This window comes from Urtica dioica, chromosome 10 (assembly GCF_054948205.1).
Source record: "Urtica dioica subsp. dioica isolate 48M chromosome 10, U.dioica_male_clone48M_v1_H2, whole genome shotgun sequence".
Taxonomy (NCBI): domain Eukaryota; kingdom Viridiplantae; phylum Streptophyta; class Magnoliopsida; order Rosales; family Urticaceae; genus Urtica; species Urtica dioica.
In genome coordinates this window covers 5398549-5418006 of record NC_142765.1, presented here as the reverse complement: position 1 = coordinate 5418006, position 19458 = coordinate 5398549, and the positions used below count along the sequence as shown (strand labels likewise).

The following is a 19458-nucleotide window of genomic DNA, read 5'->3' as shown; positions in this document are numbered from 1 at the left end:
TTTCGATTTTTTGCTTTGGCACCTAGGTCCTCACTTGACCTAGAGTTTAGCTCTGCGACTTCGAGACTCGTTCTTAAGTCGTGGTGTTTAAAAGTGCCCACTCACTGATTCCTTTTATTTCGAGTGATTTAGTGATAGAAACTATCGTGGTTGCTCGAGGTGCCGAGGAAAGAAAGAGAGACGTGCTGCGAGGAGACGAGCGTTGCAAACTTTCCAAAAGCTTCTACAAAGTTCAAGCTTCAAGAAAGGTTAGTAAACTTCTATACTCATAATAGTTTTTAATTACATGTACTTGCTCTTTGTCTAGGTTAGTAAAAACTGTTTTTACTTGAAAAGAAATTTTTTAAAATTCCGCCGCTTCCCGAAGCGTTTAATCTTTTTCTTAAACCCTAGATCTAATACTTTTTCTTAAACTCTATATTTTTTTTAATTAAAACTCATTAAAAATAGTCAATATTTATAAATTGTTATTATCTAATACTCACCATTTATTCTATTAAATGCAATTACTTCTCATTTATCCCATGTAGAGTTGATGGTATTTAGTTTGTTCTAAAGATAAATAATACGTAATCTAGTTTGAAAGAGAAAACTTTTTCTTCCACTTTTTGTTTTTTGTTTTTGTTTTGGCTTTTTTTTTTTTTTTACTTTTATCATTTATTTCTCATGACGGAGAAACATAAAGTTTGGTAAGGCTAATAAATGAAGAAGAGCACCCTCTCTCTTTTCAACTTCATCTCTACAATCTTTATATATAAATTATCTCGACTTCTAAGTCGATGCAAATAGAGGATTCGACCTAGAAAAATATTTTACAAGATTTGGGCTTTAGGGTTAAAAATATTCTCCATCATCCGTGTAAATTATCTCGCTATTCAACTCTGAATGTACGAACACTATCTCAATTGCGGAGGAGCAAAATCTAATGCAAATGATTGGCAAAAATGAGCTTTAGGGTTGAAAATATCATATGAATTAGAGTTGGATATCAAACAACTTCAACGCTCTTAAAATTTATTTGATAAAAACTCATATTAGTTAAATTATTTATATTCATAATTTAATTATATAAATTTAATTAATCTTACTTAAATAAATTTATATAAAATTTATTTATCTTACCAAATTTTTTATATGGTTTGCAACAACAATTTTTGTACGACTGATAGTTAGCGTCCAATTTATATGACAATTATCGATTGAATTCTATTTGTTAATTTTTTTTTTTTGTAAATCTTTCTCGACGGCCCAAAATCATCATATACTTGGGGAATAATTATTTTCAATGTTGGACCTAATGAAAGATGCAACACAACATATACTCTCGGAGAGTCTCTTAAAAATGTTTTAATTTGGTTTTAACCAAAATAAATAATTTTAGACTACATTAGAAAAAAAAAGGTTCATTAGGTAAGTAACCATATTTACAGTTTGACATTGCTAAATAGCTAATGTTTTAAAAATATTAGGTAAATAACCACTTTCATATATTTAAATACGTAAATCTTAAGTAAATAGTTACTTCTATTTATTAGATCACGTCATTTTTATGATTATTTATCTAAAATTTACGAAATGTTGGCTATATAGCAATCCCAAACATTTTAATCAGGTGTCTATCTAATTTTTTAGGGAAAAAAAATAGTTTTTAATATTATCCAAGACTTGCCTTCACTCACTTCTTACCGTTTTTATTAACTTTATTATGATGGAAATTTTGCAGGGTCACAAAAAAGGGAAAAAAGAAAGAAAGGGAGCACTCCACAATTTTGTTTTGTTTACAACTATATAACGCTTCTCACACAACCAATCACGTTCATTATTAAATTATTATTTATCGATATACAAGTGAACTCTTCGATTGGCAAATGACTCTTAGAATTCCACAATTAATACGTCTGAACCAAGTATCCACAATCCAAGTGTTGTCTCGTTCCATAGATTACGATAAAATCATAAAATCCACTATATATAAGCCAAATATGTTTCTCCTCGATATTGAGACACTGAGCCAAAACTAGATCAAGTTACAAGGTTTTCGTTTTTATATGAAGTCAATGGTCTCTCTTGTGGAAGCGTAGAGAGTAGAGACTTCCAAAAATGGTAAAGAATCCAAAGCGATACCACGAAATCGATACAGGTAAAATATACATTATACATACATATATAATATATTTATGGGTTTTTACTTTTTACTACTTTAAAAACTCAATGGTACACAGATAACATGTTGAGAAATAAACATATTTTATTGAATGCGATTTCATATGTTCTTGCTTCACCATATTATTTTCTTGTATGTAGGTACAGGACTACAAGAATTACTCTACGTGACCGAGAAAGCAAAAATTAGACATATCTTTTCAAGGAATGAATTACAATTGATCCCAATATTTTCAAGGTGGGCTAAGCATTAACTTTCACGCTAATATATTTATATATTTTTAAATTTTTTTCTCATTAACACATATTCTAACATGGTGTTCTCAATCAGCAAGTTTCGCTCCCATTGTTCTCCAGTAAGTTCTTCAGATACATACGATTTCACTTAAAATTATCAAGGGATAGAAGATAAATAAAACATAAAGATAAATTCATACTCTCAGTTATTTATGAAACTAATCTATCATCCTAAGAATTCTGATTATATACATGGCTATATGAAGATGAACAAATCCTAAAAGAAAGAAAAAAATAGTTATTTAAAAATAATTATTTACGTACATGTGGGCCTATTAAGCAAGCATGAGCCCAGAATGGGTAAAACCAGAAATCAATTCAAGGCCCATGTAGCTAATTTAGATAGAATACTTTCGTCAAAAACCCGGGAATTTATTTCATATTCCATTTCTGTCCCATAAACACTTCGAATTTTCAAATTAGACCACTCTTCTTTCGTCGCTCTCTCACTGAACAAACGCTGTAAGTTTCTTTCTCGATCTATTCTCTGGTGTTCGTTTCTTCTTTCTAGGGCGTTCATGTCTGTTCCGATAACTCTATGTTCTCAGTCGGAGCCTTGAATTTTTGATGCAGACTAGAGCTTAACAAAATGGACGGCGAGGAATTGACTGAGCAAGAGACTGCGCTTTACGATCGCCAAATTAGGGTTTGGGGAGCTGATGCGCAGAGAAGGTGATTCAGCTTAGTGATTTTCCCATACCGATTCATGAGTCTGGTGTCTGATTAGGGTTTCGTGATTCGCTTTGCTTTATAGGTTAAGCAAAGCTCATATTTTGGTCTACGGAATGAAAGGCACTGTTTCTGAGGTAGATTATGAATTCACTTTAGAATTTTGATGTGCTTCTTATAGTTTGTGATGTTTTCGAGGTTTTATTTTTTAATTTTTTTTTGGAAATTGGTTGAGTAGTTTTGCAAGAACATTGTACTGGCTGGTGTTGGTAGTGTGACATTGATGGACGATCGCTCGGTGACCGAAGATTCTCTGTCGGCTAACTTTCTGATACATCCCAATGAGAATTCGTATGATGGGAAAACCCTAGCAGAGCTTTGTTGTGATTCTCTCAAGGATTTCAATCCGATGGTTCGCGTTTCAGTTGAGAAAGGTATTTAATATCCTTTGTTTTCCCTCGGTATGATAATATGTTAAGCGATCTGAATTCGCGATTTGATATTACACAGGTGATTTGTCGAGCTTCGGTGTTGAATTTTTCAGTAAGTTTGATGTCGTTGTTGTGAGTTGTTGCTCTGCCGCAACTAAAGTAATACTCTTTCTCAGTCTCAAATTACTTATAAATAAAAAAATTATTGCCTTCCCGATTTGTTAATTTGTGGTGTTTCAACTGTAGAAATCGATCAATGAGAAGTGCCGAAAGACTGCAAAGCGTGTAGCGTTTTATACAGTTGATTGTAAGGACTCTTGTGGAGAAATCTTCGTTGATCTTCAACTCCATAGATACTCAAAGGTGACTATCCTATTCGCATAAGATTCTGTGTTTTTACTCTGTCATTTGAATTTAGAACTTATCATTAATCAGGGGGACAATTAAGTAGCTTAGTGTTTTCATGGCATTTAAGTTTCTTTTCTTTTTCCTATCATTCATTTATTTGGAAGGCAATGCTTGCAATACAAGTAAATATCCTAATGCGAATTGTCGTATTTTATTGCTTACATTTCCCTGGTTCTAATTGATAAGGTGACAAAAGTACACATGTAACACTATTTTACCAGGGAAGCATTTTACTGATTCTTGCGCATTTAATTATCATTATTTACAGAAAAACCTCGAGGAAACTGTCGATTGCGAGCTTCAATATTCAAGTTTTGAGGTATGCTTAGTTGCTAAAAACTCCTTATACACGATTTTTATCCGTGTTAGAAAAATATTATCTATGTGGTGATTAAGTGTACTTAGGTAGTTTCGTCTTTTTTTTGTAGGAAGCAATTTCAGTACCTTGGAGATCACTTCCAAAGAAAATGTCGAAGGTGTACTTTGCCATGAGAGGTGTGACTAATGCGCAGTAATTCCTCTTAAAAAAAATTCTTCGAGTCGTTTTAAGAAAAAAGCTTGCAAAACTCATTTTCAATCGTGTCACAGTGTTGGAGAGATTTGAAGAAGCTGAGGGACGTAATCCAGGGCAAGTCTCTGCCGAGGATCTTCCAGCGGTTCTCAAGCTCAAAACGGAGCTCTGCGTGGCACAAGTATGCAACTTCGTAAAAAAAATTTGCTCGGTGTTTCTTTCCTTTATCACCTTCTTCTAATCTGTGACGTTGATAATTAATCTCAGGCACTAAACGCGTTTTTTATTCCCGATGCCCTTTTGGAAAGACTGGTGACAAATGCTAACGAATTCCCTCCGGTTTGTGCCATCATAGGCGGGATTCTCGGCCAGGTCTTTTAAGTCTCTCCTCTCATTTCTATGTTCTTGAAAATGCAGAACTATTTGTTAATATTGGCATAAACCCGATTCTTGAATTTCTCAGGAGGTCATCAAGGCGATATCGGGAAAAGGAGACCCTCTGAAGAACTTCTTCTTCTTCGACGTCATGGATGGTAAGGGCATAATCGAGGACATATCAAAGTGAAAAGCTGGAAGGTTTTTTTTTTTTTTTTTTTTTTTTTTTTTTTTTGAGCTGAAATATTCACTGCTGACATTTAGAGAATTGAGAATCTTTAGTTGATTAAATTTGTTTGAAACGGATTCCTTATATAATCTAGCTACACCATCTAAGCAGATTTATTAATTTGTCAAGATGGTGATGATGATGATCTATTCATTAAGAAATGGTATCCTGTCATTCTTATTGGATATTGTTCCTCAAAAAGAAATATTATCAAAGACCATAAGAACTTCTTAACGTGTAAGAAAAGTTATATATAATATGTTATCATTGTCCTCTTTTTCAAGTTCAACATCCAATATATATATATATATGTTGTATCATTGTCCTACTAGAAAAAGAAATAAAGCCAAATTTTGACTGCTTTCAGAATCCAAACCAACCCACCAAATCCTCGGCTCTTCCGAAAAAAGGAAAAAGAGAAAGGGTCGCATGATTTTAAAAAGCATAAAATGAAGATTTTCTTGGGTGGGAAAGAAAGATTACAACAAAAGGAATATAAGAAAATTAATTATCTGATTACTCCCACTACGCAAAGCTCCAAAGCAAGCAGATCCGATTCAATAATCTAGGAAAACTAATGAAAATGTTTTTAACATTTTAACTCTGTGTGCCTAGAATTGCCCTGAAAGGTCATAGACCCTATCAAAGCTCTTCAAGAAAAATGGTGACTTGGCTCAAGATGTTCTTTGTTACTTTTGCAATTTGTGTTCATTGGAGTTTTTCGGTCTGTTTAATATTTTTTATAAAATGAATGTTCTTTCTATACTCGTGCGCACAATTTGAAACAATAAAGAGATTGAGGAAGCAGAAACATTAATGAAATCTGAAAGAAAAGCATAAAATCTATATTTTGTTTTTATTTATACTCTAGAAAGGAAAAGGCACATAATTATGTCCGCTCAAAATAACAGTCGCCATTCTCTATAGTATCGTATATTATATTATATATAGTCCAACTATGATGTGAATAGACATGGTATCAAACTAGTACACGCAATGTGCATTCATTAGGGCACCAATATTGAACTTAATATTGCCATGCATGAACACACATACATTTATTGCATACATATATTATATATATAATATATGTATATAAAATTGGAACACCTTCTAAAACTATATCTAGAAAGCAGAACCATATGAGGTTTGAATATGCTTCAATATGTGATTGAAATTCCCAGTAGATTGCTCAATGGAATGTGTGTGAATTCCTTCATATGTTGTCACCACAATTCCTTCGTCGCTGCAAAGCCTTTGGATTTGTTTCTTCACATTACATCCTTGGAAAGTACACTTGTAATAGCTTCTGCTTTCACACAAAATGCAAATCATATATATGTTCTTCTTAAAATTAACTTCATGATACACCATGGGATATCCTCTTTCGAATTTCACAGCTATATTTTTACTTTATTTTATTTTATCAAGGAGAAAATATGTAGTGAATCTTGTGAGAAAATCAAGCAAAATGCAATTTTTTTAAGTGGCGACACACATGAAAGAAATAAAACGAACCAAAAATAAGTAACGAATAAAAAAAATTGGAAGCTAGATTAATCATACATGATATGTAATTTGTTGCAACACAACGGCAATCATTAGAACTAACATGTCATGAATAAAAAATTGTATATATAATTAACACAAAAATATTTATTACGTACCTAGGGAATTTGCTGTTCTTGACAGTCTTTTGGCCGTATTTTCTCCACCGATATCCATCATCCAGAACATCGACTTGGCTCCGAGTTTGGAACGCATATCTTTGCCTTTTCAACTTATCTTTGTCGCTTTTCTTTGTTTCCGATTTTGCCTTATAATTACACCGAAAACCGTTGCTGAAACTGGCTTCAACACGTCCTTCAAACCCCACTAAAGCTTCTTGTTTCTCTTGATCTTGGTCATCTCTAATACTAATATCGTCATCATGAAAACGATCAAAAAAGCTAAGGGAATCGGATATGTCACAAAACGAGGGGTTTTTGTGATTTTCCATCCAAAGAGTGCTGATAAATATTTTGGACTTGAGTTTATAGAGAAGTCAGAGATAAGGAAGAAGAAGATTAGGGTTTTTTTTTTTTTTTTTTTTTTAAAGAACCTAACCTATCATGATGATATATAGTGTGTAAGGTGTGTTATTATATGATAAGAAATATATTATGCAACAAAAATGCGTTGAAAAACGTGCGCTTAATTGGACAACGTATTTATTCACTAGCTACAGCATTTAAAAAAAAAACGAATTTAGAGATAAGAGTATACTTTGATGTTACTTTTGTTGACACTGACAGAACCTTATTGATAGAAAATAATTAGTTATTTATGATAATCAAAATACAAAATAAAGGTCCATGAGAAAAACGATTGAGAAATTTAAGTTGGACGGCTATAAAGATTGGATTTCTGTGAAATGACGGCTCAGAAAATATGAACATAATACAATGAATGAAAATCTTTTTAGAATATATTTTTAGGCTGGTCCAATGCGTTATCTTAAATCTCTAAGAAGAATGTGTGAAGGATTTTTTTTTTTGTTTGAAACGGTGAAGGATTTTTTTTTTTTTTTTGAAACGATGAAGGATTTTTTAATGATGGAGTTGAGTGATATAAAATCTCCCTTTCCAGTACTCTTTGCTTGAATTGAAAAGTTTATTTCATAGGTTTTTTTTTTTAAGGAAATTAGTTGATATCCATGCCATAAATATACATAATAATAATGTCACTTTTCCAATGTCATTTCTTGAGAGTGAGACATTGTGTAGTTATGGGATATATTCCGTAGTTGGTGAGATTGTCCGTGGGATGTTTAGACATAAATAATGGGATTTTACAAAAATTTCATCCGATTTAAACTCCACAAACTTTAAATTTAACTATGCAAGGCATTCGACACATTCACTTTACTTAAGATTAGGTTAACAACTTAAAGATTTGTTATATTTTGAATATATTTTTCATTTTTTTTTACACTTTAAATGTTTTTTGTACTGCGTAGACGGATAGTAAATATGTCCACATTGCTTTCTTCTTGAGAAATTTCATTAAGTTGGTTTAATAAGCCTTTAAATATCAAGATTAGACCCTAATGTTTAAAAATATCTAAATATGGACTTTTAACCCAAAATTGGACAAAAATACCCCTCTGAACCCTATACATTTCTCACACTTCATTTTTATCATTTCAATCACACTCAAATCCACTCAAATCCTCTCTACTTAAGTGGGTTTCAAAAGAATCATGGGTAAGATTACTAACTTAATCGTTTTTGCAAAGTTTATGATTGTATATGATAGAATGTAGCAAAAAAAATCGATCAGATCTGAAAACAAAGTCCAAAATCTGGGTTTAACTTGTTTGTACGATGGTATATGATGTGGTAGGATGAGATTTAACTTTTTGTACGATGAAATTTAGAAAAAAAATTTGCGTTCTTTACGATGCTGTACGATGCAGTACCATGATGTACGATGTTGTAGGATGCCTGTCTGTACGATGCCGTACGATTCTGTACGATGCCGTACGATGCTGTACGATGTTGTACGATGATGTACGATGCTATACGATTCTGTACGATATAGAAGCTAATTTTGCATCGTTTGACTGTTTTTTGCAGTTTTTGTCATGATTAACGGCACTTGGGAGAAGGAAGGACACCAATGGGTTTTCATCAATGCAGAATTTCGTGCATTCGTAGTTCCGAAAGAGGTAACGTACATGGAGTTAGTAGATTTGTTATACGAGAAGTTCGAGTTAGACAGATTCGCGTTCGACTTAAAACTCGAAGTCCCATACACAGTCGGTACAATTCTGCTGGGTCCTGCCGTATTGAAGGACAATGGTGATGTTTCGCATTTTATGAAGCACAAATATCGTAATATATTTCCACTTTGTGTAAGTTTGGTACCGAAACAGATCATTGCACCTATTGCGTATCGAGGAGTATGTAAAGGGAAAGATGTGGAAGATGGAATGGTGTCTCGCAATGAACCGAAGAAGAGACGGGATACTCTTGTTATCGAGGATCGACAAAATGATCCTATAATTGAAAACAAAGACGGTGGCTGTGACGATACTTGTTTAACGAGTACAAGGGTGCCGAAAACGGTGACGAAGTATACATGCGTGATAGAGATTGTAATCACAACAGTGACGAATATGATGGACACAATGGTGATGAATACGAAGATGGCGAAGGTGATGAAAACGAAGGTGGCGAAGGTGATGAAAACGAAGGTAGCGATGGTGATGAAGAGAATAGTGATGGATATGACGGAGATAACAATGGTAGAGGTGAAGAATTTGAAGAATTCGCCAATCCCGAAGAATATGAAGAATTTGTGGAAACGTTTACGGTACCAACGGGTCATTGTGAACCATCGGGTCAATGTGAGCGTGAGCCTCCGATGATCGGATCACCTATCGTTCCTTATTCATGGAAAGCACCCGAGTTCAACTCCGATGATGTTGTGAAGGAAAACCCGAGTCATTATCCAAGTCATTATTCTACATGTAATTTAAGTGGATTCAAATGAGATTCAAGTATCATATGAAACCACCTATTGTTTAACTAACCTTTGAAACTAACAGGTAGCTCAGAAGAAATATATATTGGGCAGCAATTTGAAAACAAGCATGAACCGAAGAAACATATCCATTTGTACGCGTTGAAACATAATTTCGAATTTAGAGTGAAATCTTCTTCGAAAAAGAGATGGTATGTTCTATGCAAAAACGAGAGATGCACATGGAGGTTGAAGGGTGTCGTGCAGTGGTCTGAGATGTGGGAGATTACGTCGTACGAGGGTAAACACTCATGTGGGCGTGTTGTTCGAACATAGAGACATCGAGGAGCGGCACCATGGGTCATCGGTCACGTATTTAAAGACAAGTACTCAATTAACTCTATGGCGGAGTATTCGGCGCATAACGTCAGGGAAGAAGTGAAGACAAGATGGGGTGTGAACATATCGTATTTGAAAGCTTGGAGATCCAGGGAGAAAGCTATTGGGTACGTGCGGGGTACGCCGGAACAATCGTACCAGAAGTTACCGTCCTGGCTGTACATGTTGAAGCAAAAGAATCCTGGGACGTTAACAGACTTTGTGCAAGATGGTGACAAATTCAAGTATGCTTTCTTTTCCATTGGGGCGTGTCGTAGAGGCTTCAAAGCATGTCGGCCGGTCATAGCATTGGACGGTGCATTTCTGAAGACAAAATACGGGGGACAGTTGCTTTGCGCAATTGCAATGGATGCGAATTCACAATTATATCCACTTGCATTTGGAGTTGTAGATAGCGAGTGTCATGCTTCTTGGATTTGGTTTTTGAGAAGATTGCGAGAAGCTATCGGTGAAGACGTACCTAATTTGGCGTTCATATCCAATCGCCACGTTAGCATCATACATGGTGTCGAGGTTGTGTTGATAGGTATCCCTCACGGAGCATGTTACCATCATTTACAACTGAATGTCCAACACAAGTTCAAGACAGACCATTGTCGCTTTAAACTTTACGATGCGGCTTACGCCTTCAGTAAAACAGCATTCGAAGCTAATTTTAGACAGTTGAGACGTAAGGATGTCGAGATGGCGAAGTATCTCGAAGAAGTTGGTGTCGATCGGTGGGCCAGAGCTTTCTTTCCTGGAAAACGGTAAGAGTCTAGAACTTCTTTTGTACTGAATTTTTTATGTCGTCGATTATATAAATAAAGTATGTTTTATATAGGTACAACCTAATGACGAGCAACAACGCATAAAGCTTCAACAACAAAACAAGGAATGCTAGGACGTTTCCCATTACGACGTTGCTCGAGTTTATTCGATTCACACTCCAAACTTGGTTTTTTGAACGAGGAGAGATAGCGAACAAGTTGAACACAAAATTGACACCAACGTGGTAAAATGATCTCGCACAGCTAAATAATAAGGCACAGTTCGTCAATGCGTACGGGCTTGGTCTATATGAATGTCATGTCAAAGACGCAAGAGGTGATTTCGATGTAGACCTTATGGCGAAGACATGCACTTGTGGACTACCACAACAATTGAATATCCCGTGCGAGCATTCTATCGCAGCAGCCCAACATTGAAGCGTGGACGTCTACTCGTTATGTAGTGATTTTTATTTGAAGGAGACGTGGATTGAGATGTACAAGGAAGCCATATATCCGGTTGGCAATGAAGATCAATGAGATGTCCCGGATGAGATAAAAAACTTGAAAGTTTCGGAACCCGTTGAAAAGAAGCAAGCCGGTCGACCGAAGAAAAGTAAACAAGGAAGAAGAAGAATTAATCGATACCCATCTCAAGGCGAAAAGATTGTTGTCCAGCGAAAATGCGGGAAATGTGGTGGTAGAGGACATAACAGAAAAACATGCACTTGGAGGGATTAAAACTTTAGACTTTATGTTATTTTTATTTTTAAGTTTAAAACTTTAACGTTTATTTAAGTTACCTGTTTATTTTCGTTAATTTATTACGAAAAATATTGCCTAGTAATTAAATTATAACTAGGCAAAAAAGAATGCTCGATACGGTTTCCCAATATAAAAGTAATATCAAGAGTCGTCTATAACTCTACTCTACAGTATGTGTTCCTCGGGCAAAGTGGAAAAACAAAGTAATTAAAAATAGATATATGATAATAACTCGATAATATGTTTATAAGGTACTCTTACAAAACCAAAAAGATAAAAAAAAAGCATCCGAAAATACAAAATCACGGGATAAGGTGGTTGTAGAATAAGTCCACGCACCATTTCTTCCTGAACGTTCTCATATTGACACTTTGAAGACTGTCAAATGATTTGTTCAGTACTATGTGCTCGACATACTTCACTGCGAACATCCCGCAATCACCGCTACAACAAAAAAATAAACAAACATGTAAAATAACTTGTCAATAAAAACATAATTATTTAAAACTTGTCAAAAAAAGTTCAATTAACTAGTCAAAAAAACTTTTTTAAAAGAACTTGTAAAAAATCTTGTCAAAAAATAAACAAACTTGTAAAATAACTTTTCAAAAAAAGTTGAATATCATAACTTGTAAAAAAAAAAACAAACTTCTAAAATAACTTGTCAATAAAAACATAATTATTTAAAACTTGTCAAAAAAAAGTTCAATTAACTAGTGAAAAAAACTTTATCAAAAGAACTTGTAAAAAATCTTGTCCAAAAATAAACAAACTTGTAAAATAACTTTTCAAGAAAAGTTGAATATCATAACTTGTAAAAAAAAAACAAACTTCTAAAATAACTTGTCAATAAAAACATAATTATTTAAAACTTGTCAAAAAAAGTTCAATTAACTAGTCAAAAAAACTTTTTTAAAAGAACTTGTAAAAAATCTTGTCAAAAAATAAACAAACTTGTAAAATAACTTTTGAATCCCATAACTTGTAAAAAAACAAATTTAAAACTTGTCAAAAAAAGTTCAATAAACTTGTCAAAAAACTTGTAACAAAAAATGTCAACATGTTTACCTGTATGCACATTGTGGGACATTTTCATCGACGAGCCACGTCGGGTAAGTGAACTTAATTTCACTCTGCTCACTCTCCCGGTAAGAGCTAGCATGGTTCTTGAAGAAACCACCTATGGCCACAACCCTAGCAAATGCTCGACTCCAAGTCTGAATAATAAACATTTTAACAATGTTAAGTAACCCTTATAATTTAATTAACCACAAATAAAGGTAATAATTGTGAATAACATAACATTTTACGTACCTCCATCATCTCCGTGAAGTTCTTTTTATTATTCGACGACTGCATGAGATCCTTTTGGCAGTCGAGGACGGTAATGGTCCAAGCCTCGATGTCGATCCGAAATGTGAACCAATGAATGTTCTTGAAGTTCACGACGAACAGGATCTCGCGAGCACCATCCCAAGGCAAAATATCGGTGTCCCTATACCCAGTCATCGGGGTAATAGTTGCCCTCAAGTCCCAGTCCACGGGTTCGGGCTCTGTCCCCAGCTCGATGGCCTTCTTGATGTTCGCTTCTTCCTTTGTGAATCGGCTGTACACGTGCTGGACCCACCGACAATCCATGATTCGGACGTCTTGCCGATATCCGTCGAGAACTCGTTGGCGAGCCCGAATCATGTGAATTATAGCATCAATATGCTGAGACATTACAAACATATAGCGTTATTTTAAATTGATAGGGAAAGTTAAATTATATAATTAATAACGTACCGAATCATGTAGCCATTTGGTTTCTGTCAATATCGTGTCGAAGAAAGACTCCATGAACTTGCCGTCCCACTTTTTTGTCCGCACCCACTTAACGAAATTATCAAATTCTTTTTGCTTCGCGTCCTTCAACGGCTTGAACTTGGGGATCTACTTTTCAGAATACTTGGGCCTCGTCGGATCAGTGAAATCGGCCCAACGCGACGACTTCTGTCGCACTTGCCGATCTGGACGTGACGGAGTAAGTTGTGCCGTGTGGCTTTTTTTTTAAGCGGAGTTGTGAGCGGGCGTTGCTTATCCAGAATGACGTCTCTACGAGGACTCGACGAAGACGTCGACAACCTGGGCGAAGTCACCGGCCTGATCTCCGATCGCTTCGACGACTCGCGATGCGTAGAAGACGGCTTCTTCGACTTCTTCGATGACTCGCGATGCGAAGAAGACGGTTTGTGCGATGAAGACGCCGGCTTTTGACTAGCCGCCGGAGGAGGAGGAGGGGTCCGGCGTTTAGGACGACCATCAGCTTGGGTCGTGGGAATATCACCCCCAGGCAAGCCCGTTGCGTCCTCGAACAAAATGTTCAGCCTCTTCCACATAGCAAGCTGAAAGCCAAAGTAATAAAATATGTCACGAAATTTAAACTTGTCACAAAAATTTAAATTTAACTCTAAAACGTTAAAATAAAATTTAAACTTAACTCTAAAACGTTAAATTAAATTTAAGCTTAACTTTACAACGTTAAATTAAAGTAAAGTAAAATGAAATTTCAACTTAACTTTAAAACGTTAAATTAAATTTACACTTAACTCTAAAACGTTAAATTAAATATAAACTTAACTCTAAAACGTTAAATTGAATTTAAACTCAACTCTAAAACGTTAAAATAAAATTTAAACTCAACTTTAAAACGTTAAATTTAATTTAAACTCAACTCTAAAACGTTAAATTGATTTAAATATAACTTTATTTAAATCTAACCTGGTTATCCCTTGTGACTACTGTTGGAAATATTGCCCACTTGAAGATAATGAATAAATGATTACTAAATTCGATAATAAGATTACTTTATTAGCATTATATGATTAGTGGGTTGAGTTCTAAACAATTAGAATCAATAACAACTATCTTCCATAGCCTCCGTATTAAACTGAGTCACGTGCTGGGCACCTGAGTTCGGGCGGTGTGCTAAAACATGGTCGATGACTGATATACGCCTGTAAAACTATTTCTAAAGTCATATATGTGGAACACATGGGTGAAGGCTGATCACTATGTGGGAGCATTCTACACTTGTGGTAAGTGTACGACCTGGACAGGTCTTGGTGTAGATGTGTCGTTTAAGGACCGTTACGACACACTAACCGAGGCCACTATGATGGTCACAGTGAGATTTGATCTAAATCCTGAAGTGATCATGGACACTGGGTTATGTTACTGAGCTATTTGACTCATTCCCTAAAAGGCTATTCATGCTAATCACAGCTTATGTCTTGGGAGTTTTCTCAAAGAATGATTCGAGTGGGAAGTGATTTACAGATACGGAATCCAGCCTTCCTGAAAGAAGGTTAATGTTCACTCACCTAAGGGTTGATTCCAGAACCGATAGATTGCTAGCACTTTCGAAGTATGTAACGTTCGAAAGAATCTTTCGCTGGGGAAGCAACAATGCTTAGGGCTGATATGTATCAAAAGAAGTATAACGGAAAAATTGACTTCTCTTGACACGGGTTGAACCTGGAGGAACTTGATCACGAACTGACTATATCAGTGGACACTCGTCACGATGAGTAAATATAATTCTAGTATAAAGGAGAGTTCAGTCTTGGCTTACAAGGTGGAGTATTTGACCAAGATTAGACGAATCGATGGACAAAAGAGAAAGGACTATTTCGTCTTTTTCATCGGATTTGTTAAGCTCCTATTACTAGGTCCATAGTCCCCGATTCGGCTCTGATAAAGGCGGATAAAAACTTTCGTATAATAATGTTTATCATTATTAATCTCACTTGCTGTAATTGTGATTGACAGCATTAATTCTGGAAAACGGGTATTCGCAGAATTAAATAAATATTTATGGTAGAATTGTTTATTTATTGTTTGATCAAGTAAATAAACAATTATTAATTATTTGTTTATTGTTGGACCAAGTAAATAAATGATTAATTGAGTTTTAAGCAATTGGGCCTTGCACACATGGAAAATTCGAATTTGGTTATTTGGCACTAGGGTTTGCGCAAATCTCCTTGGCCGTGTGCCATCAAATTCGAAAATACATAAATGGTATCTACCAATATTTTCTCTTTAGTTATTTAAATAAAGGAGAGAGAAAAATATAAGATATTGTCCTATATTTTCTCCTTATTTAAAGGAAAGTATTTAGGAGAATATTTAGGAGAATAATATATTCTCCTTTATTGTCTCACTAAATAAAATATTCTCTATTTAAATAAAAGAATAATATCCCATAGATATTGATCTGATGGATGAGAGAAAAAGTAGGATTTACTTGTTGAGATCCAATGGCCTAGATTTAATCCACCAGTGTGAACACAATAAAAGGAAATAAAATATCCTGGAAGATTCCATGAATATCTCCTTTTTACTACTATAAATAGGGGTTCATGAGAAGGCAAAAATAAGCAATTAATTTGTGGAAAATTTCGTTGCTCTCCCTCTTGGGTGTGCGAAATTTTCTGCCTCTCCCTCCCCTCGGAAATTCGTTTCCATTCTTAGTAAAATAAGAGAGAGATCTCGAAACACCTAGTTTCGTGATCTAGTGAGATAAAGACTGTGCCCACTCATCTTTCTTATTCGTCTCGGAGATTACGTTTCGGAAGACTAAGGTGTCATCCTCGAGTCCTTCATCAAGACGACGCAAGGAGTACGCAATTGGATTGGAGCGTTCTGTAGCTGAACCGAAAATCAATGTAAGTACTCGTTTACTCTTATATCGGTTGCTTGACTTATATGCTCTCGTGAATTAAATTAATTAAACATAACTAGATCTTGTTAATTATAACCATAATTTAATTAGCTTATGATCAGCGTAATTAATTATTTTTCCGCATTAATATGGTTATATGGTGGAATAATCTCAAAAGATGCGCATCGGAGCGATCGTTCGTGTCCGATGCGCGCTCGATCCACCAACAAGTGGTATCAGAGCTAGATGTTATGATTAATTAATCGATTCGTTCTTGTAATTAATTTAAATATGGTTTGAATGAAATTATATATGGATGTGAATTTCATGCAATTCAATATATGATATGTGGATTGTGATCCGTGGTTTGATCGTAGAATATTTGATTCTCGCTTTTCTAGATTTTTTGGAAACCCGAAATTCAAAGGGTATAGGTTTTATGTAATTATTATTATTATTGTTGTAATACGATGGTGCGACGTTCTTGATCACGACGATCGGCGAGAGACGGACACAAAACGAAGAAGCATGACGGACGAAGAAAGCCTCCACGACTACGCCACAAGAAAACTTGTCACAAAATTTTGTGACATGTTTCGGCCATCCTTTTTTGTGCCGGGCCGCGCCCTCGTGGCGGCGGCGGTCCGGTGAAGCCTCTAGTCTAGTCTTGACCTAGGTCAAGATTAGAGGATTCGTCCGGGCCTCAGCCCGGAAACCCTAGTGGGCCCACTCATTAAAAAAAAAAAATTTACCGAAAAAAAAATTAAGTTTTTATATGTTTTATTTAATTAATTATATGGGCTGAGCCCTAATTATTTTTATTTAAAACATTACAAAATAAATGATTATGATATCGATTTATTTTAATGGGACATTGGAATGGGCCCTTACTTAATTAATTTTTTCGATAAAAATAAGAAAAATTAAATAATTTGATATTGATTTATTTTTCTAAGGGACATAAGAATGGGCCCAATTGAATCCATGGGCCAATATGATTGGGCTCATCTTGATTTACTTTACAGAATCAAATAGGAAACGATCAATCCGAATCAAACCATTCTTGCATGCTCTTGCTTGTTTATTTAATTACTATGCCATGCTCGTATGCTATAACTTAGATCATGTATCGTATGTTAATGGTTGTCATGGGCTTTCATTCATTAAAATTGTCTAATTGGATTAGGATAGTTAATTAATGAATGAGTTGAACGGATCGGAGAGCTCTGTCACCAAGCCGATAAGAGGCTAAGCTGAGAGGTACTTAAGAAGACCTAGTGTCTCACCTTCTCTACTGGGAGCTTTTTCCGTGATGGAATACTTTAAGGATAATCAAGACTAGATGTCACGAATTCCTAATCACTAAGCTATATCGAAACATCTGTTTTTAAGGGTAGCTTAGAAACACTCGAGTTTTTAATATGACTTAGTTAACTCGAGTGGATCACCTAGATTAAAGTTAATGCTAGGAAAATTAAAATAGTGAAAGTATATTGAGTCGTAGGTCTCCAACATTGACACAACACCGTGAGGATGAAAGATCCCATCGTGACCGGCGGTTTTCTAAACATGGTGGTCAGTTCCATTCAGAAGGGCTTTTCTGATTCCAATACCAAGGTTATGTCTCTGACGATAGGTGGGAGGGTTGATCTCTGCGTGTACTAGTTATGGCATCGTACACAATCGTACAGCATCGTAAAACAAATTTTTTTTTTTTAAATCATCGTATAGCATCGTACAACATCGTACAACATCGTACGACACTTTAAAAAAAAACATAAACCCATCGTACACCATCGTATCGCATCGTACAGAGATATAAATTTCATCGTACGACATCGCATCGTACACTGGCCCCCCAATTTTAAACCCTAACTTTCTAAATTCGATCCAAAACAGCTCAAATAACCACAAATAAAATAAATCCTATGTCCTAATACCTATTCTGACTATTTTCGATGATATTTAACAAGAAATTAGTTGAAAAACTCACCTTTTTGACGTTTTGAGAGCTCGGGAATTATGAGCATCACCGCCGCCGGAGATTGAAGCATGAGTATCGTACGCCATCGTAATGACTCATACAGGGTCGTATTGACTCGTATGATATCGTACGCGAATTTTTTTTTTATATGAGAGGTTTGAGCGAGTGAGATAAAGTGAGAGTGAGAGGGAAAGTTTGAGTTTCTCAGTTCAAATCGGTAATATAAGGTCAAGGGGCATTTTTGTCCATTTTCGGTACAAAAGTCCATATTTAGATATGTTTAAACATTAGGGTCTAATCTTGATATTTAAAGGCTTATTAAGCCCACTTAATGAAATTTCTCTTCTTCTTTCTATTTCTCAATTGATATCGTAAATATGATCTTTTCTGGAATTTAAAATAAAATAAAATTGTATATGTTGGATCTTATACGACATAGGTTTTAATTTGACAAAACAAATTATAACAGTCGTTCAAATCGAAGCTGCAAGAAGTTGTTCAACCAACTTCAAGACTCGGGGTACTTTCGTCAATTTTCTCCAGCGCATCTTTAGTTCCAAAAATCATAGAGATACAGTCGGATTTGATTTCCAGATTGTTCTAAGTAGTCTATTATTGACCCCTATAAAAGGCCCTAGGGTTTCATTAGGTCAATTGACACTTTTAGGTCAATACACGTCGATCTTAACCTTGAACCAGCCTCTCTGCTTGGAGATCTTCATCGACAGCTGGTTCAAGGAACTTGCTACTGCTGTCCACAATCTGTACAAAGTTTGTAAGTGTGTGTTTTGCGTTGATACGCTAAGAAGATCTTCGAGAGAGGATCATGCGATCTTTGGGAGGAAGAGTCGCGTGAAAAAGAGAAGGAGACTCTGCTCTGAGGGGAGCTCAGATTGCCGTCCAAGATGAAGGTGTTTGCATAAGGGAGTTTGTCAAACTTAATATTCATGTACTTTTGACTATTTGAGTTAGCGAATTGCTTTTCACCACCGGACATATCAGTCTCATTGAGTAGGTTGTTTATACCGAACATGGTTACCCATTCCGTGTATCTTTTATTGCTTTTTGTTTGATTTATTGTTTAATTGTCGATTTAATTAATCCTGCTAAAAACACTCAGTCGTTCAACAAGCAGTTCCGCCGCCATAATTGAACAACCTTCTCAGCGCATATTAAGTAATTTCAATTGGTATCAGAGCAAGTCACTCAATATATACAATGTGATCTGTTTGGGTCTACTAACGTGTCTTTTGAGATGAACATGACG

At 35.3% G+C, this 19458-nt stretch overlaps 2 protein-coding genes across 2 annotated transcripts; one reads left to right on the top strand and one right to left on the bottom strand.

Moving 5' to 3' along the window:
* The first annotated feature begins 2851 nt into the window (after window positions 1–2851).
* LOC149383228 (SUMO-activating enzyme subunit 1B-1-like) lies at window positions 2852–5317 on the top strand. Its single transcript, XM_089628133.1, has 11 exons — window positions 2852–2922; window positions 3034–3132; window positions 3215–3266; window positions 3368–3563; window positions 3640–3719; window positions 3807–3923; window positions 4237–4287; window positions 4397–4463; window positions 4557–4660; window positions 4747–4851; window positions 4943–5317. The coding sequence occupies exons 2-11, from the start codon at window positions 3050–3052 to the stop codon at window positions 5042–5044; spliced, it is 957 nt and encodes a 318-aa protein (XP_089484259.1). The 5' UTR covers window positions 2852–2922; window positions 3034–3049; the 3' UTR covers window positions 5045–5317.
* Window positions 5318–5920: 603 nt separating this feature from the next.
* LOC149383227 (putative WRKY transcription factor 75) lies at window positions 5921–7180 on the bottom strand. The gene is made up of 2 exons (XM_089628939.1): window positions 6751–7180; window positions 5921–6392 (listed from the first exon to the last, which is right to left on the bottom strand). The coding sequence occupies exons 1-2, from the start codon at window positions 7080–7082 to the stop codon at window positions 6209–6211; spliced, it is 516 nt and encodes a 171-aa protein (XP_089485065.1). The 5' UTR covers window positions 7083–7180; the 3' UTR covers window positions 5921–6208.
* Between the last annotated feature and the right edge of the window lie 12278 nt (window positions 7181–19458).